Consider the following 26,084-nt stretch of genomic DNA (forward strand, 5'->3'; position numbering starts at 1 on the left):
TTTTTCACTGCATGTCTGATTACTATTTTTAAAGGTTAAAGGGGCATTTCAACTCCCCCCCCCCCCCCCCCCCCCCACACACACACACACACACACACACACACACACTCTTATCTTGGGTGAAATTGCTCCCTCCACCTCAATTATCACTATAGTCCTTTAGATATTTAATCTAATGCATTAAATTTGAATTCCTAAAACTACACAAAACAACTAATCAGCTCGTCTGCTGTGTTTTCCCTCTGAAACTGTGTCTTTAATTCATTCTAATTCATTACCCTGAGCTTTAATCAACACAGTGACAACACTGGAGGACAAATTAAAACTTGCTGACTAATAATGAATTTTTTCTTAATAAATCTGAAGCCAAATGAGAAAGTGCAACTTCTATAGTTTCAGACACACAATTTAAGATACGTAATAAATCATCTTCCTCGCTGGAACGCCCCTTAAGGTAAAGTTAATGAGTTTTATGTTGGTCCTTATGGCTACACTGCAGCAACAGCAGGGAGTCAAGCACTTGTCGGGAACAGTAGTTTATGCCCCCCCCCCCCCCCAAAAAAACCCCTACTAATATATATTGACCATATCACCCTACTTTGATTACATCCATTCTTCTAAATTTTCCCACCGGTATCTCTCACTGAAACTGCTGCTCATGCTTTTCTCCAATCTCAAATTTCATTGAGCTTTAATTAAAGATCCAGGCAATAACAATAACATCACTGGAGGACAAATTCACACTCTTACCCCAGAATATATGTGTGAGACTAGTCACCAAATAAATCATCTTTGATATTTGGAGCACGCCTGAAAACAATATCTGAATGAATGAGTACATTGTTGCAGCAGCATGTACTTCTCCCTGAATGAACGATGATTTATTGGCCCTTACTGGAAACTTGTCTTGTACAATAATCAAGCTGGCGAGTGTGTGTGTGTGTGTGTGTGTGTGTAGCCAGACAGGGCGATCGCGCTCAAATTGTTATTTATAATGACGGCTGGGCGACATGTGAAGAACCCGTTGAGGGGCAGGCGATGGGGGAATTTGATGTCTGATTGCATCTTGTCTGGTACGGGCACTTGTACCAGACCCCAACCTGGGCTTTCCAACATTATCACCAGTAGGGGGCAGTGGAGCAACAGGAGTTTCTTTACTTGTGTTCCGGCTCAGTATGAAATGAAAATGGAGCTCCTTCGAGTGAATAAGGCATCAGACTGGCACTCCATAATACGAAGGTTCAAATGTCGTGACGAGCTCTGACTTTTCCTGATGCATCGTGCAAGCCAAGGCTGTCTATAAAGTCACAGCATGACTAAAAGAAATGCTTTCCATATCAGCTCATCTTATCATACACAGTAGATATAATGTGGGGTTTTTTTAATGATGGATGTCCGTCTCCTCGCTCAGCCATCTGCTTGGACCAGCGTGGCCTGAGCTAGTGGTGCTTCTCCCCTAATGAGCCACCCTCTTGGCTACCATGCTGCAGTTAACAAGCTTCTCTGTCAGCCATGATCTCGCGCGCTGATGACTTCCCTTTCTGCCCCCCTAACGAGCCCTCCGTTTGGGCAGCTATCTCTCATGAACACCGGCTTCCCCTCCAACATTTGTTTGTGCCACGTCTGGCAGAGAAGGCCTGCGCATCCCGGCCTTTACAGTACGGTACAGTACGGTAATCCTGCTTCGGAAAGTTGTTCGTCTCCTCGCCCGCCGCCCCCGCACTAACAGTTTGAGGACATTTTGTTCCTTGTTTGTTCCTTGCCAGTATTTTTGACACCACCCCACTGTTTGGGCAAATTGCCGTGCTGCAGTGATGGATGGTAAGCAAACTGGGTTGCCGCTGCTTGTTGCGGTCCCTCCCGAGGGTCGTCCTGTTCAGCATGCACACCGCGTGCGGCGGGTTGCCCCCTCATCCGTTAACTACCGGTTCGGTTCGGCCTTAAAGGAATAGTTCACCCAAAAATGAAAATTCTGTCATCATCTACTCACCCTCATGCCAAATGAAACGCAGGTGAAATTTGTTAGTCCATATAACACACAGGGAGGCTGCCAGCACAACTTGGTAGCAGCCTTCTCCAAAACAACTGAAGTCAATGGGGACCTGTTCTTTAGAGTTCCAAAACAAAAACAGCCAAACAATCACACTGTGAATAGAAAGACCTATACACCATTATTTGTTGCAAATCAATCAGCTGTAGTTAAGATTTGCACTAAATGATGGTGTAAATACACTGTAGGTCTTTTTGGAACTCTGAAGAACTGGTCCCCACTGACTTCAGTTGTTTTGGAGAAGGCTGCTATGGAGTTGTGCTGCAGCCTCCCTGTGTGTTATATGGACAAACTTCACCTGTGTTTCAACTGGCATGAGGGGGAGGAGTTGATGACAGAATTTTCATTTTTGGGTGAACTACTCCTTTAACTGCAACACACCGGCTTGAGCCGCTAAACTCTTGACTCCCCTCCGCATATTAATTTCATCTCGCGACACATTTTCAAAGTAGCGAGCGTTCGAGCCGAAACCTAGCATCCGAGCGCTCCAACAATGACATCGGTTATTGAAATTTTCAAAAGGCCATTCTGTGATTTGTATTCACACCGCCGCAGCCTTTTTTTAATCTGGAATAAATGCTGCATTTGAAGCCCATTAAATATCTTGCGGCTACAGAGAGGCACCTGGGGACTCGGAGTAATCTTTGCCTGCGCCTGATAGAGTGTTTCTTTTCATTGGTTTTCTTCTGTGAAAGGGAAAATGTAGTGATTTTCACCCGGAGACTCTGCTGCGAATCTGCATGTCACCTCTCCTCCTGTTCAGCAGTGAGAATACTAAGATCCCACTGTCTGGGGCCAGTCAAGGTCCCCGAGCTAACGGTGCACAACTCTTAAGTGATGCACGCTATTGTACTCTGTTATTACCATTTGACCTTTCCTTGGTATTTAAACTGTTTGAAAACTTTATCCCAACATAATATGAAAATAAACTGATTAACAAGCCGATCGGTGACATTATCAGTGTAACCGGGGGTCATTTGGTGTTTTGGGTCTTTTAAGCATCAGGTGCAGGCGACCCGGCCCGGTATTGAAAGAGATACTATAGAAATCAAGGGGGAAACATGGAGGACAGTGACTCATTTCACACCTTTCTGCAGAGACGCACCTTCTCATTTGTGCTTATGTGTTTACAGCAGCCACTATATTCTATTCCCACATGCATCGAGGGCTATAGCCGCGGTTCAGTGATTCATCCTTTGTGAAGGTAACACAATGACTTCTTATCTTGTGTATGTATGAATATCAACTAGCCAGCCCTTGAGAAGCTAACAACGTGCCACGGAGACTGATTGGTGTTTTCCCATTATTCAATAACCACAGACGGGGAGAAGGGCGGGGGGCGGGGGGGGGAATCAGCTAACGGTGAGTCACGGAGCGGGCGTTTGAGTCGAGGTCAGACTCGGGATGCGTGGCGTGCCGCGGGATCACGGAGCGCCGGGCGCCTTTGTTAGGCCGGGCCGGACATATTCGTCATTACAAGCACACATTAGGCGCTGGATAGAGTCCAAGGTTAACATTTACCGCATGCCTGAAATATAGATTCACATACTCTTGAGTCATGTCTAATTTTATGGAGAGAGAGAATAGCTGAGTTAGACACAGGGCTTGGGTTTCAGCAGGAATCACATTTATAATCCGGCGTTTTAAGCGAATACGTTGTTCTTTATTGAAGTATCTATTTTAATCGGTGTAAGTAATTGTTAACATGTGTAACTCAGTGTTGTGTAAATCTGATTCTAATCTAATTCAGCAACAATATAGTTATATTTTTGTCTGTTCTTGGCCTTTAAGGAAGGTGTGAATTAGTATTGCAGCCCGGGATGTGTGAATGTGTGAATGTGTGAATGTAATCTTTGCGCATAGGCTACGCTGGGACTCCACTAATTGCCATGGAGGGCGGTGAATATGCAAATAATCGACTGAGTCCTGAGGAAATGCCATCATTTAAAACACACTTAGTCTCCCTAACTTTTACCACCGTTGCTTAGGAGTGAAGGTCACTCTTTGTTGACCGAGCCTCCAGTGGACAATAAATGCATTGCAGTTTAATGACGGCAGCACCGAGAGCTATTTCCATATAGATGACTGTGCGCAGTGGGTAGTGCTGTTCAGGGGTTGTGTAGCCAGCAAAGTGATTAGGGTGTGAGCACAGAGACATATATAAACAGGGTTGAAGCGGAGAGCAACCGGTGGAGCAACCAATTGCAAAAACTCCTATAAGTCAGCAAATCCAGGGTTGGTCAACATTCAAGAGTGCGGCTTGGCCACCTTTGTCCGATTGGCTCTGAATTAATTCTGAAATTGAAAGTTCCAGGAAGTCATGGATAAATCACAGGTAGAGAGAAAAGTGCTCACACCGTCTTATTACATATGGAGAGAGCACAACTAAATTCCTGATGCGTGGGCCTGGTGATTTATGAATGAATCTCTCGCTGAGAGGGTCTTGGAAAGGTGATCTGTTGCAGAGGCAGCCACAGGTAATTTATTCTATTCCCAAGTTCGCCATTTACTTTTTCCCCTTTAACCACTAGCGCTGACAAGATTTATTCAAACAATAGTGGCATTATGCTGTAGGCCTAGCAATCTGATCCGGACCGCACCAAAGATTTCCACCTCGACTGTTCACTCTCATTCAGAAAAGATTGTAAGAAGTACCGAGCGCTGGTTCGGTGGCACTTATTCATACAGGGAAACGTTTTTAATTAAATTTTGGACCTGGTTCCTGATTCCTATTCTTTGAAATACATTTCGCTGAGCCTACTATTTAGACAGCATCGCCGAGATTCAATAATGCGAGTTGAAGCAGAGTGCCAACCAAGGCCATCAACTGCCAGCTTGGGGCCACTTTGCCACCACACAATACAGCTCCTCTGGGTCTGCTGAGTTAAAGAGAGCGCCAGTGTTATTTAGAGTTATAGCTCATTTACTTCTGTCTACGAATGATTGGGGGGGAAATTAATTACATATATACCGTATGCAATTTGTTTTTTAACATTTACTTGTTTTTCATCATTTTTAAAATCCAAACTTTTTTCAGTGTCAAACCTAGCTTGAAATGAACTGCTGGCCCGGCTAACAAATACGCCCTGAATAAGAAGACATGGACATGACAGTAAAGTTTGTAAGGGAACATGCTGTTGAGGGATTATTTCCTGGCAGGGACTTCCATTTCTTCCGGTGGCTGTCAGGTGATTGACAGTAAACATAGCATAAGGACACTCAACTCGGGCACAATGAAATAACCATAAAACAGAAACTTTGACAAAACCAAATTAAGACTTCATGTTTACTGTGATGGATTCTCTAGCTTGGCCAATTTCCAAGTCTGTGGAAGTTGTTTTTCATACTTGAATGGCAGCAAATGGGCTTCTTCTGAAGGGAGGAAAATGAGTCCTGATATCGCCGACTATGCTGACTGTGTGCAGACACCAGCAGGAAGAATGGAAAGGAGAGGGACAACCATCAGAACCGTCAAAGAACCACTGATGAACCACAGCAGATGCATATTGGACCAATTATCTAACCACTGACAGTTCTACAGTATATTATGGAACCTTTATGGAAAACACAAAAACCACCATGCTATCCCAGCCATGGATTTCTTTACAACTATAAGTATGCTGAAGGTTAACATGTTCAACTGCAGTTAAAAGTAAGTCATACTAATACTTTTTATTCAGTATGGTGCATATTAGATAACTTATACTAGAGAGTGACTGGAAGGATGGGAGCCGGGCTGCAAACAGACAGCCAGAGTGAATGTTATGTACCAGGAGAGGGACGCCTCAGAAGTGTTTAATACTTTACCAACAAGCACAATCAATATTTTTTATAGAGATCCAAGGAGAAAAGACTGGCAGTTTGTACAGATAAGCCCAAAAGTGTATCCTGCTCACTCAGTCAAAAGACTGATTATTTGATGGGCTCGCAGCAACAATGCTGTGGGGAATGAAATCAGGAATTCCTCTGATATTCCTGTGCACATTTAGTTTTTCACAGTGCTATCATCTCTTGAACAATGTTTGGTGAAATTGCCTTTCTGTGTATTTTGCATATTTGGCAAAAAGTCCTACTAGTTAGTAAACTAGTAAATAGCTGCAATAATACAACTTGGGTCTCCGTGCAGCATGCCAACTATGCACAATGTTACCTGATAATAAATAAATACATAAATGAGCTAGGCTAGGGATTGTTGCATTGGCTCTCTTTGCTCTGATAAAGATGTTGCAATAGAGTGAGCAGGCAGAGCTGGAACCTGCAGCTGATGGCAACTTAAAGTGGCAATTTAAGGAGACTGGCAGGATGATTCTAGTTATTTTCAACCTGGGCCTTATTTTCCTAGTTTTTGCCATCATGACGATTGATAGTGTTCAAAATGTCATCAATTACTTCACTGTAGAGCGTTCCCACCTCCAGTTCACCAGGAGCGCTGCTGTCCTGCATGCACCCAGAGGGCCGAAGCAAGCTCCAGCTGAACCCAAAAAGTGATTAAAACACGTCTTTTCAACACAGTAACACTCACACTGCCTATATCTGATTGAAACCTGCGTATTAGATGTATTAGATGTATTAGATGACGTATTAGATTTCAGTATTAGATGTTATTTTAACTGGAGTGAGCTAGTTGGCAAGTAGACCACAGACCAAGTACTCTGATGCTGCGTTCAAGTCACATCAGATGTTCTATAAATATAAACTTCCAACTGGGAAAACCCGTTCACATCAGCCTGCTAGTGGTGATTACAAGTAGGATATGTGGGATTTTTTTGCAGGGCCCAATATCTCCCACCTGACTTCAACACAAGCAGTAAACATAGAAGCTCTCACAATACGAAAAGTGAGAAATATCTACTGTTTGATTTTAAATTCAGATATACAAATGATTTGTGTGTGAGTGTGAGTGTTATTGTGTTGAAAAGATGTGTAGCTTTTTGGATTCAGTTGTTGAGCTAGAGAGTGTGTTGGCCGTGTGAGTGTGTATTGGAGAGCAGCGTTGCCAGTGAACTTGAGATACCTAAAGCTCTACAGTGAAGTAAATGATCACCTTTTGAACACAATCAATCATCATGATGGCAAAAACTGAGGAAAATAAGTCCCAGGTTAAAAATAACCTGATAATTAAATGATGCATTATTTTGGAAATTCAGTCCTCTGTTACAGCTGTGAGTTTCTAATAAGACTGACATTTGTTTTGGTCCTGGCAGCCCAGTCAGCATTAAGCAGTCTGACATGTTCAAACAGTAATTGTTCTGCAAAGCAGCACTTTGCCACCTAGATTTTTAATGTGAGGCACACTTATGATGAAGTCAGTGTGATCTCTCTTTTAAAAAAGACGCCCACTGTCTTGCATTTTTTAAAGTCGCGCACCAGGCAAGAGAAGCTCAGACCGGGTGCAGAATTGCTCTTTAAAGCCTTCCATTACACTTGAGCATTCCCCCGAAAGTAAAGGGGAACTTCACTCATTTTATAATCATCCAGTCTCTTTGTCACTGACAGTTGTAGTTAATGGGGCGGGGGCGTTCGAGGTATCCGAGCGCGGCTCTGCGTGTTGAGACTAGCAGTTAACCTTTAACGTTTCCGACCAGAGACGAGCGACTTTCCCCGTGCGGCTGACCTATCTATCTCCCACCGTAACACCGGGGTCAGTTAATAAATGTCTCCATAGAAACATGAAAGCGATTCATCGGCCGTAGAAGTTCTGTTTGATAAATGATACGGGGTCAGCGCCGATAAGATCCGCGTTAATAGAACAAAGAGCAAAAGGGAAGGTGATAATGAGAACTGGGGAAAATAGGAGAACCATTTGCGAAAAGGTTCATGCATTTTTATCACATTTTAGAGATAAAGTCATTGCTAGCTTTCACAAAAGTGGTAGCCTGAGGCGTAGAAAATTAAAGCCGGAGTCCAGGCGGAGGCTGCTCAGACTAAATATTTATGTGCTCTGTGGCTCTTTCCATGCAAAACAGAGCAGAAATGAATGTTTTTCTTTGCTTTCCAGTAGAACACATACAGAGAGCACCAAATACTTCATAAAATCATTTTTACTAAACATAAAATTTCTCTTTCAGGATCAACAATGTGAAAAAAACAATACTATACTCTCATTATTATTCTTTAAATTATACTTTTATTAAAACTTCACTGGCCTCCAACAAGTACAGAATGTACATAATAATAATAATAATAATGATATTAATAATAATAATATAAACTGAAACATCAGAACTATTTTCTGTTTGCATGTTGGTGTATTCATTATTTTTTCTTTTGTCAATTTTTCAGCGAGGCGATCTCTGGACTCTGATCTCTGCATTCTCTGACTTCAAGGCTTAGGCTAGTTGTAGAGGAATGTACAGTAAATAAAAAAAAAAAAAATCTTCCCCCCTGTCTTGTTTTTTTCTGACATCACCACACGCTTTGCAATTTATCACACACATCTGCCATTCACATCCTACACAACCACCGCCTCCTTTGCCCCACCCACACAGACACACAAACACACATATATACGCTATAGTGCGCACACACACACACACACACACACACACACAGTAAAACACACGCTTGGATGCCTGGAGTGGATGGTATAGTGCTGAGCTCTGGTGCTTTTATCAGACATTTGGTCGTAAAGCGTCACACCGACCGAGGCAGCAGCTTCCAGATAGCCCCTTTCTCAGCAGAACCAACCACAGGCTGAAACGCATTCGTCTGCCGCCACCCTTTCTCTAGCACAGCGCAGATAGGCCCTCATGACTGACCCTTATCACTCTCTCCTCCTCCTCCTCTCCACCTGCAGTGCTTCACGCGGAGTGGTACGTCCTTCGGTGCTGGACTTCAAAGGAAATACCACGCACGCACACGTCAGGGAAAAAAAACTGACCTTTAAAAAATACAAGATATCCAATAGGAGGGGAACCAATTGTCCATTTCACACACAACAAAATGTCATCCGGCTGCAGAGTATGGAGATTGTCTCTTAATAAAGTTGGAACATTTAAAACATTTGAAACATTTAAAAACACAATAGCACGATAAAAACCTTTTTTTTTTCTTTTTTTTTTTTCTTCTTAATGTCTGTTCCCCGCTGTCAGAATCGAGGGTCGGTTTATGTTTTGACAGGCGGGCGAAGCTGAAAATCTCTTTTACAGTTTCACAGCAGTTCAGGTGGGCTTGACAAGAGGAGAATATCATCCTGTCACGCAGCTGATTTCTCTATTTACCACCGCTCCCGGGGCTTTTCGCAGAAGCGGTCCGGAGAGAGTCACTCTGTAGTCGCCGTTTCCTGGCGCTGGCGGTCATGTGTCGATGACGTCCTGCGCCGGCGAGGGTTCGTGGGGCAAACTGGTGGCGTTGGGCAGCGGCTGCGTGTGGCTGACGGAGTTCTGCTGCAGCTCCAGCGCCATGGCGTTCTGCGGGTGCGGGAACTCCTTCACCTGCCTGCGGTACTCCAGGAACGTGGACGCCTTGGTGGCGATGGCCACCACGTTCTTGCCTACGAAGATGGTGGAGACGCGGCTGTCCTGGAACAGCACCATGTTGACGCCGCGTATGAGGATGGTGACCACGTTGATGGTGACCAGGCTCAGCACCGGGTACAGCATCATCTTCTGGGGCGACACGTGCTCGCCTTGCATGCTGATCTCGCTGAGCGACACGCAGGGCAGGATGAGCAGCAGGATGTAGCAGTAGAAGAACATGAGGCCCTCTGCCCAGATGGGCAGGCCCGTCCGCTGGGGCTCCCACAGGTTGGCCTGGATGTCCAGCAGGTCCAGCAGGTCCAGGGCCACCCAGAACAGACGGCCCCGCATGTCCTCCTTCTTCCGGAACGTTCTCACATACTCCATACTATCCAGGGCCACCAGGACCAAGTATAAACCCGGCACGCACACCGACAAGAGTAACGTCAAAGCCTTCCGGGCCACCGTCTCCAGACTCTTCCTGTCCGCCTTGCAATTCTGGAAGACAAAGTAGAGCTTGATCTCCAGGACGAAGATGTAGAGAAACCACAGGATCATGGCGTACCCCCGTCGGGCCGTGCGCACCTCGGCGCCGACCCACACCGCCACATAGCGCAGCACGATGAGGAAGCACACGTCCCCGACCAGCACTATAATACACACGCCGATCTTCCTGGGACCCTGGTTCTGCTCCACCAGGTAGGCGTCCATGAAGGCCATGCTGGTCATGATGACGATGGTGGTCAGGCACACGTGGCGTTTGTCCGGGGGCGGCAACACCATGGCGAGGGCGCCCGCTGGCTCTCACTCTCAGTCCACGGCTTTCAAAAGTGGAACAAAAATAGTCCAGAAGTGGAACACACACACGCGCGTGTGTCCGGAACAAAAGTCTTTCAAGGTGCTCTGACACCTCTGGTATGCGAAGGGACAAATCTCTACCTACAGGATGTGTAATATCACTATATAATATAATATGGTATTGTATGAATTCCTTGTTTTACTGGAGCAAGATGCTAATAGAGTCCATTGAGGCAGACGGTGGATCCAAGGTAAGAAGCAGAGCAATGTGTGGAGTCAGCGGGAGAGATGCTGGCTGCTGATTGACTCTCAGACCATGTGAAAACAGGAACATCACCTCGTTACTCAGCGCACTTCCATTGATCCGGCTCGGCCCCTGAGCAGCAGCTACACCGAGGGCTCCACAGCTGACACCATGACTGATACTAGCACGGTAATCCACACACAGTCAAATGGAGAGAAAACTGGCTCGCTCTAATGGACATGTGCTGGGACTGGGGGAGACACTGGTGCGCTGTGGAAATGTTTATGGAGGTGATTATTTTTGTATGAGATTGTTTGGAGAGCAGCGATGCAGCCCGTGGACGCGTGTGTGCGCCCGTCTCCGTACTGTAGCTCTGCGTGTGCGAGGAATCCCTCTTCGGATGCTCCCGTCGACAGTGGCGCAGTGTGTGTGGCTCCGTACAATCCTGCAGCGTGTGAATGGAAACGGAGGAGAGAGAGGAGTCTGCAGTGGCCAGAGGCCCCAGCCGCCATAAATCACAGAGACAGCGGGTCAACGGCCCATGAGGCCTTGCGTCCGACGTCGGCTTCCCCGGGGGGAGGCTCTCACACTGGACTGAAGATCCATCCTCTCCCCCCCTCTTGCCACGTGCCAGCCACTCCACAGCCTGGAGGAGAGAGGAATAAAGAGAAGGAGAGAGGGGGGGAGGGAGGAAAAGAAGGAGAAAGAGACCTGTCAGCACTACTGGGCTATATAACAGTTTTCATTGCCAATGGCCCTCCACATATGAGGAGCCAACTAATGTGTCAGCATGGCTCAAATAAAACCCCGCTGCCTGTTTCATTATTGATAGGATGAAACATATTGCACATGTTAAGACAGTTCCAGGATGTCATTACCTCACTATTGTATGTAATGGGATACCAGGTTTAATATGCTCTGATGGTAATGCCATTACATTCAGTAGATTTTGGACCATAACACCCAATAGTTTCATTTTCGTGAGTTAAATTAATAGAGGATTTGTAACAGGAACTTGTAGAAACCAATTTTAAAGTCTCATATAGTAGCTAACTGCTCGGCACATCTTTTCCCTTTCTTTTTTTCTGCACTGCTCTGCACTACCATTTTCTTCTTGGGCAGGCATAAATGGGAAAAAACGATGACAGAGAATCCATTTCTTGAACATATTGTGAGGCAGGGTGAGAAGTGTTGTGTAGTATCCAAATTGAAACAAAGAGATCGTGTTTGTAATATGTAATAAGATATTTAATGACATGCTGTCAGACGCTATTATGATAAGTTTACTTTATAAGCGGCATATTCAAAGAATGTCAGAAACTCGGAGCACAGAAAACAAACATTTCAACCACTATGGGTCTTCATGCTGTGCGCGATATCATCCAAATGTCTTGGTCTGATGGATATTTTAAAAAGATAAGACCCAAAACAGTGTAAGCTTTATTTTACCTATGACGCATCTCATTAAAGTACAATCTCTATTTCCGCTGAATGATGTTTCAAGGTGTTCCAGTTTTGACCTGTTTAGTATTCCGGCTGATGTGTGCGTTGAGGCGTGTGACAGGTTGGGTCGGGGGGCCTCTCATCAACAGTCCGCTCCAACATTTACAGCACTTTGTAAAAAAAAATATATATATAATGGATGCCTGGCGTTTAACTCTGCCAGCGGGAGCCCACCTTGTGCACTAGCCTCATCCATAAATAACACAGCATGTCTAAATATTAGCATGGAGAGAAACAGTTGCGGGGGGGTGGGGGGGTTGGAGAGTGAAACGTGTTAATTGAGCAGAAACGTCTCCTTGAGTTCAAGTTCGGTGAGCTTTGTGTTCAGTGGACACGAAGAAGGTTTATCTGCCGTTCTGTTCCGTTCTGTTCTGTTCCATTCTGTTCCGTACATTTGGGTCTGTCTCCTCTGTCATTGGGCTCCTTCAGGCAGAACGCGAACAAATCACATTAATGTTTCTGTCAACTCAGTTACGTTCCAAATCAAGATATGAATGTATCATTCACTGCACACTGGCAACACTCCTGAGCTAAGGTGTTTGGCTAAGGCAGAAGTGCCTATCAACCTTCTGTCTATTTAGCCATCTTGTAATAATTCACTATAAAAAAAACACTGCAAAGAGGGGAATTTTAATGGATGTGCACACAGGAACTAATAATGTTCAATCTAAGATTCAACAAAGCAAAGCGCATCTTATACCTAAAGGCCGCCATTCATCACCATCATATCTTGTTGGTTTGACGCTGCCCATTGCAGCAGTATTCATATACACATGAAGATGATAGAAAACTCTGACAAGGTTTAACAGCCTTAGGTATGAATGAAACAATTGCAACATAGGGGAATATAGGGAATATACTGATACAATTGGTAATTTCGCGACCTTTAATTTTTCAAACACACTGTTTTCTATTGAAACTGAAGACCAAAGATACATTTTTTGGTCTGAAAATTTTTCTTAGTAATAAAGTAAAAGAACTGCAAAGGCCTTAGTGACATTGACTATTTTCATTGTAAAGACCCAGTCCAGTCTTCCTTTGAATCTTTACATATATTTCATTAAAATCCAATTTTTAAATTAAATCTTTTTTTTTTCACTCTCTTTTTGATTGACTAAACTCTGAGTAAAAGAAAGTCTGTGCTACCTAAACATGAGTTTGTTTTCATCTGCACTGTATGTAGTCACTGGAGCAAAGTGGACTTCTGAGCTTTTTTGAACGGGGTCTAAAGGCTGTGAAGACATTATTTCCCCTAGGAAACACTACCCTTCAAGAATATGTACACACCCAGAAATGATATATTCCCAAAAATTACTATGGGCTTCAAGAGTTCCTTGCGTGAATTGTGCTCTGTCATTGCAGCTGACATATGGAAGTGGGAAACAGACAAGTTACACTGAATGACATCTTAACTCAACGCCTGTCATAGGAAACCCAATTTTAGAAGAGCGTGCCATCAGCATGAGCCTCATTTGTAATCCTCGCAAGGATTTGAATGTTTAAAACCCATTATGTAGAACAGGGCCTAAGTAAGAGATTAAATTCATAAGATGGTGATTAATTGACTGATTAGTGGGATGCTGCGGATCATTAACATGCTATAAGGAAGAGTGCTCCCACATATACATCACATCATCATTTAAATGCCATTAATTATCAGAAAGACTTTCAGATTGTTTCCCTAATGAACGGATTACAGCCGGCGTGATAATACGAGACTGCTAAATTGGATGGTTTGAACCTCCCAGGAATTATGACTTGAGCTGTGAAACATAGATCCTGAGATGTCGTCGGGATGATTCGCCGCTACATGGGCGCCCTGCGAAAATAAGAAGCTGATGAACTTTGACAGTAATGGATGATTATTAATCCTCTCTGTCACATACTGTAGAAAAGTTCCTTTGTCTGTAAGAAACGATGACAGAAGTGCATCGCTCTGTTTTGCATATCACTTCTGTTGAACATTTATAATGTATAACTCAAGGCTGCAGATTAGCGCTGGGTGTCACCGCAGACTCAGAATAAAGGAGGAAAGAAATGTCGCTCGATATGCGATTTGACAGCTGTGGAGACTATCATTTCACATCTTTGCTTGATTGTTCTTTTCTTTTTTTTTATGGGGTCCCTGTGCGCGCTGGGATCCCCTGTGTATTGCGTAGGTTTCCGTTTTCTTCATGCGCTTGAATTACAGCGTATTAATTACTGTGTCCTATATGTAGACAACACAGAGGGCCATGAACTGGAAAGGTAGAGCAACATTTCCTCGTGGAGGGAGGCTATTATTGTGTCTGTAGGCCATTATCTCTCTAAACAGCCAGACCTTCCTTGTCAGACAGTTGTATCTACAGTTAGCCGGCCTGACTGGCCTCAGGCTTCTCCATGGATCACAACAAGGACAAAGGCTAGGGCAGCAAATGGCACTACTGCTACAATTTGTTGTTTTGGAAACCGTTATAAAACACCACTGAAGAAGGCTGGTGTGGGCTGAGGAAGCAGAGGACAGTCAGTGAAATTGGAAAGAACGGTATTTCGGCAGGAGCTTTTTCCTATTCTTTACCATGCGGGAAAAAGCATAAATCAAGCTGAAAGCTTATAGGCTGTTGAAGCGGGGGCCGTTGGCAGGTGTTGCCTTTGAAGACACATGAAAACAGCCTTCGTTCTCTTTCAAGCATTTACTTAACTTAATTACCCGTGTTGTTGCAAGACTGATGTTTGTCTTTTTTGACACAGGCTCGGAGCTTAAGGATAGCGAAAGCCTTTGGAGCTCTGAGGAGCTTTTAATTTAACAGAGTGAGGTGTTCTGACACTTCATACGGCTAGAGGAGCTGTGAGGCGGCACTTGTTTACAGCGGCAGCATCCGTTTCATCCCGCAACTGTGAATGGTACGCTCTGTTACCTGTGCGCTTCAAAGAGGACCGAGATGTTTATGCTTTTGGGAAGGCGCATTGTTATGCTTTAAATGTATCACATTACATCCCCGGCTCCTCTCTCCCTCCACACACCGCCTCTCCTTTCTCCTTCCTCAACACCCCAAGGATGATCAAATGTTTACGTCAATGTCAGCGCCACTGCAGTGGGACAGCTCTGGTCTCCGGAGAGGTCCGTTTTGTCCAATATTTATGTCAGGTTGTCTTCATTAGGGCCAGAATGAGACCCATATGTCGTCTTGGCTGCCAGCCATCTCCATCATCTCAGCAGGTGTTCTCTGCTGTCCTTTGTGTTACAGTCAGCGCTCGGCTAGTTTGGGGGAGAAGTGGCAGATTGCTTCGAATTCTCCCGGTACACAGAGTACAGCTCTGCACACCTCGGCATGCATGAGCACTCGTGCACGCACACATACCGACACACACACGCGCACGGATTACGCATGCGTGTACATATACATAATACACACATGTATCGCGTAATCGTGCATGAACATACATGTACACCCACGCACACCCACACACTGTCGGCTTTCCTCTGTCAGCAAGGTTGCTGACAGGATTGCAATCTACGGGTCAGGTCTTTATCCCATCCATCACAGTTTGATAATGTACTGTAACCACACGTGGATCGCCCACATCCCACACTGATTCTAAAATAGCAAGGTATTATATCCCTAAATCCCTGAATGCATGTTACAACATGTCTTGTGTCCCCTGCTGGGACCAATAACCATCCTGGCTGTATTTGGCAGTCACATATGTGCGACATTTCTTAGGCGCTCCTTTTATATCAGTACATTTCCTTAACGTGTTAAACCCTCCAGACTCTGCTAGCCTCACGGGGCTTTGCCTTGTCTGCAATGTATAATAATTCACAATGTATATTCATCTAATGGCTTGGGCGGGCATGTTGAAATTCTAGACTCTCTCTATTTTGCATTTTGTTGTCATTATTTTTGACAGGTTTAGTCCTTTTCAGCTCATTCTACCCACCTCATTCAATTCAAAGGAACACATCTCAATTACTCAAAACACAATGCAGAGTGTTTGGATGTTACTTGGTGCTCTTAGATTTCCTTTCTCCTGCTGTGGTGTTATTCCTGCATAATTTGCTTGTAATTGCTTATGAGGTTGCACTGGGTTGGAATACTGAGGAGGATCTGAGACTAAGGAGGGGACCGTGTTTTGTAGCGGTGGCTAAGCTCATTTTATCATCCATTATGCTTGATTAAGGCTGATCCACACTCTACTTCGCCCTGTCACATTGTGTGTGTGATAAGCACCAAGGGTTCATTCCAGCACACAACAGTAACTAACCAAATCTGTATTCAGGCTGTCTGTGCTTTTAAATAGCCGTGGGAGTTGATCAAACGCAGCTGAAATCAAATACACAGCACATGACAAAGGATGGATAGGTGCTGTGCAGGGTTGGCTCCTATAATAGGCATTGTATAGGGTTAGATGTTGAAAGCAGCTCAAAAGTGCTTTCCTCCAACTTGGCCCTCAGCAGTGGAGACAGGGGGCTTTTCAACATGACAGACGTGTCTTTTTCTCCCCTGCCAACTCTCAAACGGCCATAATGTGCGCGACGTCAATCAAAGTGCATTCTTTATTCACAAAGCTGGGGAAAGGATCAAAGGCAGCGTGCCACAGTGAGTCATCATCAAAGTGAAGAGGAGCCCTCTGACATCCCACCCAGCAGTTAGTCACTGACGCGGGGGGCGAAGATGACGAGTCTCCCCAACCTATACACACGAGGTTAGGAGTAAGTTAGCCTGAGGAGAATTAAAAAAAACCCTCGCTTATAAATAATTTCTGGAGACTTTAGAGACAAAAAACATTCCATTACCTTAATAAGAGTTGTATGTTGAATTATTGACTATGAGGGTTTTGCTATGCAATTAAGGCCCGCTTGATGGTTTTATGAGAGAACAAGACGAACTGTCCGTGTGAACCTGTGCCTTTAAAGGCAACCCCTCTCAATTTAATTTTTACATGTTATTCCTCTGGTCTAGGATATTTCAATGGGCCTACAAAATGAGTTTTTACACCCAAATGAGCTTTAGTATATAATAGTGCTGTCAGTTATGAATGGAAATAACTCCTCGTTCTCTCCCAGTCACTTTTACCAATTTTTCCCACTTTGAACCTGATAACATCCCATGTCTGAATCTCAGTTGCTTTGTTCCCGGCTTTGGGAGAGACTTCATTCATGTTCGCAAATTTTGATTGGCTACTAAACCAGAGGAATAACAAAAAGGAATTCTTGAAGAATTGAGTGCTCCCTGTAAACACCTACCTTTAAGCACATAAGTACCCTTCAGACTGATAATTGGATTGTCCCTTCAAATTGTTGGACACCCTTTTAAATTTTTAAATTGAGGGCCACAAAAGAGCATAAAGTGCAGCAGTTACCATTACCCATGTCTTTACGCGCGTGCACACACACACGCACACACACACATCTGTAGCACGGCATTCAAGCTGTACCATGGTAACATGCTATTACACACTCCTCTAGCATTTAATTCTCCCGTGCGCCGATGCAAGAGTTTAACAAGCATATTGATTCGCCCCTGCGATACCAGCTCTCATTCATTTCTCTAATGATAATTTGGGCTCTGTGATCACCCAGGGACAGAAGTGATTTTTATCCAGTGGTTTTACGGGGAGATCCATTTAATCTTTGTGTCAATAACCCACCCTTCCCCCTCCCCGAGTCGTTTGCCATGCCTTGCAATTTCTCTTTCTCTGTTGAGACTGTCGCCATTTCTAATCTGGCCGCCCTGAGGGAGGCGGCATCCATACCTCATTCTAGGCACGCTGCCTTTCTGCTTGCTTCCCATTCCACTTGAGGGTAAAACGACTTCCCAAAGACATCAAAACCTCCCAGGTCCTATTTCCTATTTGGCATTGCTGAAAGGACTGCTATTGTGTTAATGGTGCGCACGGATGAAAACTTAGCAATTAAGATCTACTTTTAAAAATCCTCTGAGTTGTGATTTGTCTTGAGGTTTGTTTAACCACCGGGGCCCGATTTGTTTTCTATCCCAATTAAACACAGACTCATCCTGCTGTTCCCAATAGCGTGCATAAGACAGATGTGTACTGGCAGGTAAAAGGGGCGAGAGACCAGTCACCTTCATGCACTCTCCACAGAGGAAAAGTAGAGGCAGAGGAGGGCAAGGAGGTGAGATGGAGGGAGAGGGGGATTGATGCAGAGAGCAAGGGTGGCTGCTCCATGTGATTGAATGAAAGGCAAAAGAGATCCGATGCAGGCAGGATTTGAAGTGCTGCTAATGAGCTGGCTGTTAAAAGGGAGAGCTTTGCAGAGGAAACAGAATTAAGTATTACCAGCCAGGGATTTATGAGGAGAGCGTGAAAAACAGGCAGAAACATTGCAAAAAAAGTATCCGTTTCAGTGAGTCATTTCATCTCAAATTCAGTCTTAAAAACTTGTTTTCCATGAAACAAGTGGGAAAAAATCTGTCAATGGGGCAAGAAATGTTCGCTCTTTAAAGGATGATACGTTTTTAAAACTGAATACAAGATCAAATGACTTGTTAAGATGGAGATGTTTTGCAGCAAACAAAGATCCTTCTCATAGCCTCTGCGTGTGCTTCCCATTACATCTGTGATGTGAAACAGGGTATTTGACAAAATGCTGCACACCTTTGAATGTCTCTCAAGAGCAGGCTGTTTGCTCAAGGCGACACCTGCGCTGTATGATAATGAAATGGAAAACAATATTTCACTCAGGATTAGACTATTGTTGGCAACTCACTGAGGACTGTCAACTTCCATAGAAATTGCTTCCACTGAGGTGTGGTGGGCACGACTCGTTTTCAGAAGTTTCACATCTGATTGTGCGTCACCGCAGAAGGACTCGTCCAATTCGTGTGTACTCATCTGAACAGAAAACAGAAAACTTAAAGACTTGACCAAAAAAAAGTGAAAGAACTGGCTAACTGGGTGCTGCTTTCAACTGGATGTAGCACACATTCAGAATGAGGCCAATCAATGTCCTTCAATCCTCACTATGAGTGGAATAATCTGTTGTTTACTAAGGCCTAACTGGAAATGATGGGCTGTGTCACTGTGAACAGGGCTATAGTACGTCTGCTTATAGGGTCACTCGATTATTCAGCTGTTTGATGGATAGGTTTTTAGTTGACTAAGCATTCAGAGATGATTAAAGATTTTCTTTCCGCATATTCTATGAGTCCTGAACATCTCTAGCATCTGAACTATATTCACACATCCTCTATGTACTGCTCCTCTTTGATGAACACTACATCTAACAGTCAGCTTGGATGATTGCATGCATTTTCAAGGGGACGCATTAAGGTGGGAGAAGCGGTTTTACATATTTGTTGATTAAATGGACTCATCAGTTATTCAATGACCACGTTTACACGCACACAAAAAATGTGATTGCAATGCGATTAAGACAATAATGCGAGTAAGGCAGGACCCTTGTAAACACTCTGATTATGTGTGCGATTATGCTCTTAGTAGGAGTAATTGTAATCACAGTTGCATATATGGAGTACTCCAATTCTCCAGGCGTTAACGGAGAGAACATGTGTACACTTAATTGCATTTCTTTAAGTGTGATCAATTTACATGTGTAGTTGTAGGTGACAGAGTGTATGATGTTCTGCCAGGGGCGCCTAGCTCAACAAGTGCAAATCTGCATAGCAGCATAATTGATCTTGATGAGATCATTTGATGGTGCGTAGCAATTTTGAGGTAGTAGCTGTTTAGCTCACGCGTGCACACACACACACACACAAATGTGAGACGATAACATTGGCATAAGGCGCAGTAACATACTTCACTTACCAGCAACAAGATAAATCTGTTGACAATCTCTCCTCTTGCAGAATTTAGGAAATGTGTGCACCAACTACTAGCTAAATACTAGCTTCAGACAGCATAATCCTACTCAAACATACTCATCTTAAAGCAGCAATACCAAATTCATAAAAACCATAGTATGCCATACTATCCATTATAACTCACAGTTATGTTACCCTCGCTCATTGAACAACCTCAGAATGTGGCAAGATTGAGATCCGTGACACTAGTCATCCTGGCCCCAGCGTTGCAAGATAGTGATCCATGATGGTAGCCAAATTGCCATTGCAGCAAGAAAGTGATCCGCCATTCCTAGATATCATGCAGCCAGGATCAGTAGTGATTAAGGCTTGGGAATTTCCATTTACATAAGGCAATTACATAGTCCATTATTTATTTAAAAAGACAATAGTCCCAAGAACCACATCTCGGATGTAAAGTGTATTAATAGGGTAGATGTCACTCCATAGAATCATGTAAAGAGCTTAATTGCACTATTATCTTCTTCAGATTATGTTAACAGAGCCATACAAATCCTAGGACAATTGGTTGACTAACGTCTTTGTAGAAGTGATGGGCCATTTCAGGGACATCAAACATCGACTTCCACTGAAAGAAAACAACAGACCCTGCTGGTCTACATCTAGGCCTACATCTTCTTATCAGTGAGGTAGATCTAAAGCCAAGCATCAAAAATGGCACGAACATCAGGCCGTCTGGTGCAACCAGCCCCACACACGCCCCATAGCAGAAGGTGCTCCGCCCCGCCTGTGTACTAACAAACTGAAATGATATTGCGCTTTTCAAAACATCACAAAGCGCTTTACAAACAATAAACCAATAATAGATAGCAGACGGTAAGATAAACAATTAAAATTCGAGGCATGAATTAAATATGAATTTAATATGTGACTGTGCATAACAATAAAAAGTTAAATACAAAGAGAATGAAATGAGTCAAACCACATAAAAAAAGCCTGTTTGTTAACAAAATATGTTTGGAGTCGTGATTTAAAAGATTATGTTGCTGACTTCTCCAGCCTAAGCTTCTGGATGGCCAGCAGTGTCCTGGCTCAGGGTCTCAGGCTGCGCTCCGGCTCATAAGGGGTTAAAAAGACCTCAGATGTAGCTTGATGGGTGGTGGGTGGGTGGGGGGTTGCAGTAAAAAGCTAAAAGCCAATCTGATCAATCAGCCAACTGCTGTCAGCCTAGCCAGATGAGAGCAGCGTCCGTCTGTGGAAGTCCTAGGCTACATAACACATGCTGATGTATACCTGCCCCACCCCCTCACACACACACACACACACACGCACGCACACACACACACACGACCTGCACCTTTGGCTTCATAGGCAACAGAGTGGATAGAGGAAGAATTAGAAAACAGCAATTTGGTGTAATTTCCGTGCTCAGTGTTCCTAAATGTGATTCTGCCTGTGGGCTGTGCTGTCGCCTTTATTAACAGATTAAAAGCCAAAAAGTAATTGAGAATTAGCAATTCATCAAAAAGTTATTGGCGGTTTGGTCTCGCCGAAGTGGGTCTAAAATCATTCAGGCCGTGGGCTCCCATTTTAGCAATCTTATTTTGTTAGCTCGGAGAGGGAGTCACTGGAGATACACGGTCGCCCGCTACTTCTTTTTGAGGTTTGTAATGTCCTTTGACAGAAGCAGGGCCCTATTTAACTGCCTCCTACATTGACACGCAATTTAGTTTTTGCTAATTATAGGGTGCGGCGGTCATAAATTATTCCCTGCTCCTTAGCTCTCCCTCACCCCCGCTCTCTCTTGTTCGCACACAGACAGAAACACACACACACACACACACACATACGCTCGCCATACAAACAAAATTACCCATCCGCTGATTTTCACACTGAGGCTGAATGTCACATACAATGAGCTGCCGCACGCAGACTCAGGGTGGAGGCTGAGAGGCAGAGAGAGAGAGAGTGCTATAGAGAGGGAAAAGAAAAGAAAGCATGGAAAAGCCAGCAGTTCATCTCTCCCCTGCTGTTAAAAAGGCCATTCATAAATACTCAGCCTCCGCACTGCCTCACACACACACACACACATTCTCACATTCTATGAGACTCCAGTGCCTCTGCATATCACAAGCAACACTTTAAATTATCACGCCGCCAAGCTTGAGTCGGAAACGTAAAATGCACCTTGGCAAGAATAGAAGGCAGGAGAAGGCAGAAGAAAAGCAGCCCGCTAACAAGAGAAAGTGCTGGAGCTTCCCAATTATAATGGGACGCTCACAGCTCTGCAATGACATATTCTGTTTTGAAGCAATGGGAGAATAATTTCAGAGCGGCTGGTAACATCTTCTCACATAACTTAACGGATAAGATGCAATCAACCTAGAGGAGGTGAAGTAAAGCTGTTGGTGAGGCTTCTATTAATTGGGCTTTTGCTGTGTGTGGGATGTGTGTCACTGTGTCACGGAGGTAATTGGGCCAGCACAGATTCACACAGAGAGGTTAAATGAATGAGCAAAGACACACTTAACCCCAGGTTATGGATTCCCATCCAAGTGTATTATTTTAGAGAGTCAATGAGCCATATCTAAACATGTGTTTTATATTTTGGTTAGGTTGCCATGATGTTAGCTATGTGGAGTTTTACAAAGAAATACCAAGTTTTTGGGAGATTGGCCGATTGGTCAAGAGAACATAGACACCAAAATCATCCACATGTCCACAGTAGATCATTTGGCTCTGGTGCTCCATGCTAACACTTTAGCATGCACCATGTTGAGTGATAGTAGGCTACTAGCAGTATCTCAAAAGTGAGAAAATGTGAACTTGTAGCATCTATTACCACGTAAAGTTTACCAAACTCCTAGACAAAAGTACCAGAACAGATAAAAATCACTGTGCAGTGGATGAATTAATGACTACTCACCTATTTAAAAAATAAACTTTGTTAGATTAACTATACTGAGTTTATATTTCATTTTCTAAATTTATGAATCTACAGACCATAATAAAAATACACTTTTTATTGCTAAAAAGCCAGTCTTCTTACTTTGGATGTTAGTGGCCTATTATTACTCAACACAATGTATGCTAAAGTGTGAGAATGTCTATGTTGTCATCACTGAACGGGTAAGTTAAGTGATGACAACATATGACAACAGCAATCTCGCAAAAACTTGGTGTATTCCTTTAAGAGGTTTCCACTAATGCAAAAGAGATTGGTGGCATCACTAGCAAGTTAGCACATTACCAGATGGCCTATGTGGCTCTGTGTTCGTGCTCTCGAGTGCTGTATCCAAGCAGCCAAAACCTTGGGTCAATTCTGAAGCCAATAAGGAAGAGGTGGCAGGCGGCAATCTGCTAGAGACTGGCTCCAAAGACTCCAAACCCAGCCCAACTCCATACAAGTCAATGGGACCACAACCCAACTTCTCATCAAAAATATAAAGTCAATAAATTTTTTTGACAAGAGGTTATGGTCTCAGTAGCTAATTTCACTTCTTCTAATGTGTGTCCTTATGGCAATTTTCATTAACGAGATACAATGGATATAAAACGGGGTTGTTTTCCAAGTGATTGACAGGTCGCCGGTTACGGGCCAATAGTAGGCGGAGCTGCAGCTCTGTGGACAACGCTTGGCCTCGCTTTGGCTACTCTCCAAAAAATGTCAACATGGTCACTCACTACGTCCATCTTTTTTTTTACAGTGTATGTCTGTACCTCAGTTCTTCCCTTTCCTGGCCTTACTGTGTCAGTGAGTGGGTTGGACAGCTCAGAGCGGAGGGCCGGTTTTGAAACTGTAGTAAAATGCTAAAGAGAGTAACTGCAAAGCTGCACCGGGTGAAAAGAATCGATACAGATGAGTGGCACCGCACGCGCTCACACGTATGTGTCCATGCACACGCACACAGGCATAAAGAATGCACATACTCTCTCTGTCTCTCTCTGCCCGTCTCTCCCCCTTTTTCTCTCCCTCACTCTGGTCATAAATGTTGAGTATCCACGAGGGGGAAATGCTCCAATTCTCCCATTTCTCTCCTTGAGTGAGCTCACAGATTCCTCCCTCCTTCCCTCTCTGTCTCTGTCCCTCTCTGCCTCTACATCTCTGCTGGCCTGATTTCCTCCGTATTTCACCGAGCCTATTTGACCTGCGCTAAGGGGGGGCCGGCTCTGCCCTCTTCACCCCACACAGAGCTAAGATAACATTGTCTTCCCTCTTCCTATTATGCCGAGCATTCACAGTGTACACCTTGCTCAAGGTCATTTATTCAAGGCTAAGCTCACACTGTTCGTGTTTACACAGCGGGGAGGAAGTGGAAGTGCTTTGAATCAGAACTGAAACTACGCAACGTGCAACATTTCTTAGAATGACAGAGAACAGCAACGCTCGGAGGCTGGAGAGCAAACCAACATGGCATGTTTAACAGAGCATGTTAAAACCAAATTCCTTTGTTGCTGAGGCAACCACTCTCCTGGCAGAGACTAGGGTGTGATATTGAAGAGCACGGGTATAATGAAGACCTGGCTCCCAAGAGAGAAAACACTCGTGGCCAGTTTCACAGTCATGGATTATGCTTGGTCCTAGACTAATTTGCCTTTTCAACGGATGTCTCTGTTGAGAAATCTCTTTAGTCTGAGACTATGCGTAACTGGCCCCCTGTGTGTCTTTCCGGAAGTCTGTGCGTTTCCTCCGTTAAGCCGTTTGGCCTTTTTGCCTCTTTCCCAAAAGCCTTAGCACCGACATGACTCGGGGCTTGAATTGGTTCTCTCCCCTCTCCCACCCCTCTTCCCCTGGCTAGGATGCTAGATTTAAGACTTGAGCAGATAACACAAGTTATACGGCTCCGGCTTATTCATCATGTTAAATATCCCTTAGCCTTCCGCACCCTCTGTGTAGATTATTCAAATGACAGCTCCCTCATATTTGGAATTAGTCTGTAGACATATCGGCTCATAAATTGGCTTGATCCGACAACACACTCTAGTTGCGCAGATCTCCCATGATGTATGCTCTTGTGTGCCATAATGCACTATTACTCCATTTTGAACATGCAAGTGGGTGCTGCGTCTGCGTCAGCCGCCCAGATTAGAGTCATAAAACTTCTGCCAAGATGATGTGACATTTCGCTGGGGCTGTAAAATCTCTGCAGCCTGATCATACTGTACTTTCACACTGTAAATTTAAAGCCTGCACTAAGAGTACTGAGTAAAGTAGAAATTTGCATGGTCTTGTGCATGTTAAACGTGTGCATTTACATGTGTGTTTGTGTCTGTGCATTTTTGAATTTTATCATGCACCATTTACTTTACAAGGCATAACATGCATAGACATGCATAGAGTCAGTGGGTTTGTACTTCTTATCGTATCTTACCACTCTGCATACACTCTGTATGCAGCCATTACTGCATGCGTATGCATGTGTGCGGCTGCATAGGATGTGTAGGTATGTGTACAATATGTATGTTTGTGTGTGTGTGTGTGTGTATTTGTGTATACATCTGCACTATATGTGTGTATCTGTCTCTCTGCCAGCTTGAGTCTGTTTACACACTGTATATGAGCATGACTGTGTGTGTGTGTTTGCCTGTCTGCCTGTCTGCATGTATGGATATATACATGACTCTTGAGTGTGTACCTATGAATATTCATGTGTGCTCCTGTACTGTTTGTGTGTGTGTGTGTGTGTGTGTTAACATGGCAGCATCTGTATCTCCCCAACCCATCAGGGAGGAAGGGGGAAGGGGGGTTAAGAGGGAAGGGAAGGGACGGGACAATGAATGACATTGACAGGCGGCGTGCTGCAGAACGTCTCCCTCTCCCAGGGACACCGAGCTGATCGCTGATAGCAGATGTGTGTCTAATTGCGGAGGGCTTGGACGCCCTGGATACGTCTCTGTCTCCTCTGCCTCTGCCTGCCAGGAAACTAAGCCCCCTCCAGAGCCCCCAATCACTGCTTCTAATTAGAGGCCTTATCTCCGTCAATCAGCGTGCCTTTCGCTCTCCTCTGCGGCCCGCTGCACGGCTAGCGGGCTGGCCCGTGCCCCGGCCCGGGATGGCGCGGTGGTCACAGAGGAAAGGGAGAGGAGATAGAGAGAGAGAGGAGACAGGGGGAGAGGTGGGAGTAGGAAGGGTGCGGAGGAATGCTAGCGGGAGCTGACAAGAGGGAAAGGGAGATTTGAAAAGGGAGGATCAAAGGGGTAAGTGTGTGTGTTTGTATGTCTGTGTGTGTGTGTGTGTGTGTGTGTGTGTGCTAATGCATGAA

The 26,084-nt window shown here is 44.4% G+C and overlaps 1 protein-coding gene across 1 annotated transcript; it reads right to left on the reverse strand.

Annotated features, from left to right (window-relative positions):
* Nucleotides 1-9,251: 9,251 nt before the first annotated feature.
* LOC139663325 (transmembrane protein 121) lies at nucleotides 9,252-10,290 on the reverse strand. Its single transcript, XM_071541962.1, has one exon. The coding sequence runs from the start codon at nucleotides 10,288-10,290 to the stop codon at nucleotides 9,346-9,348; it is 945 nt and encodes a 314-aa protein (XP_071398063.1). The 3' UTR covers nucleotides 9,252-9,345.
* Nucleotides 10,291-26,084: the final 15,794 nt, after the last annotated feature.

This window comes from Centroberyx affinis, unplaced genomic scaffold, assembly GCF_046629955.1.
Source record: "Centroberyx affinis isolate AG114_WGS23_722 - 3 ecotype Tasmania unplaced genomic scaffold, CSIRO-AGI_Caff_v1 ptg003981l_1, whole genome shotgun sequence".
NCBI classification, from domain to species: domain Eukaryota; kingdom Metazoa; phylum Chordata; class Actinopteri; order Beryciformes; family Berycidae; genus Centroberyx; species Centroberyx affinis.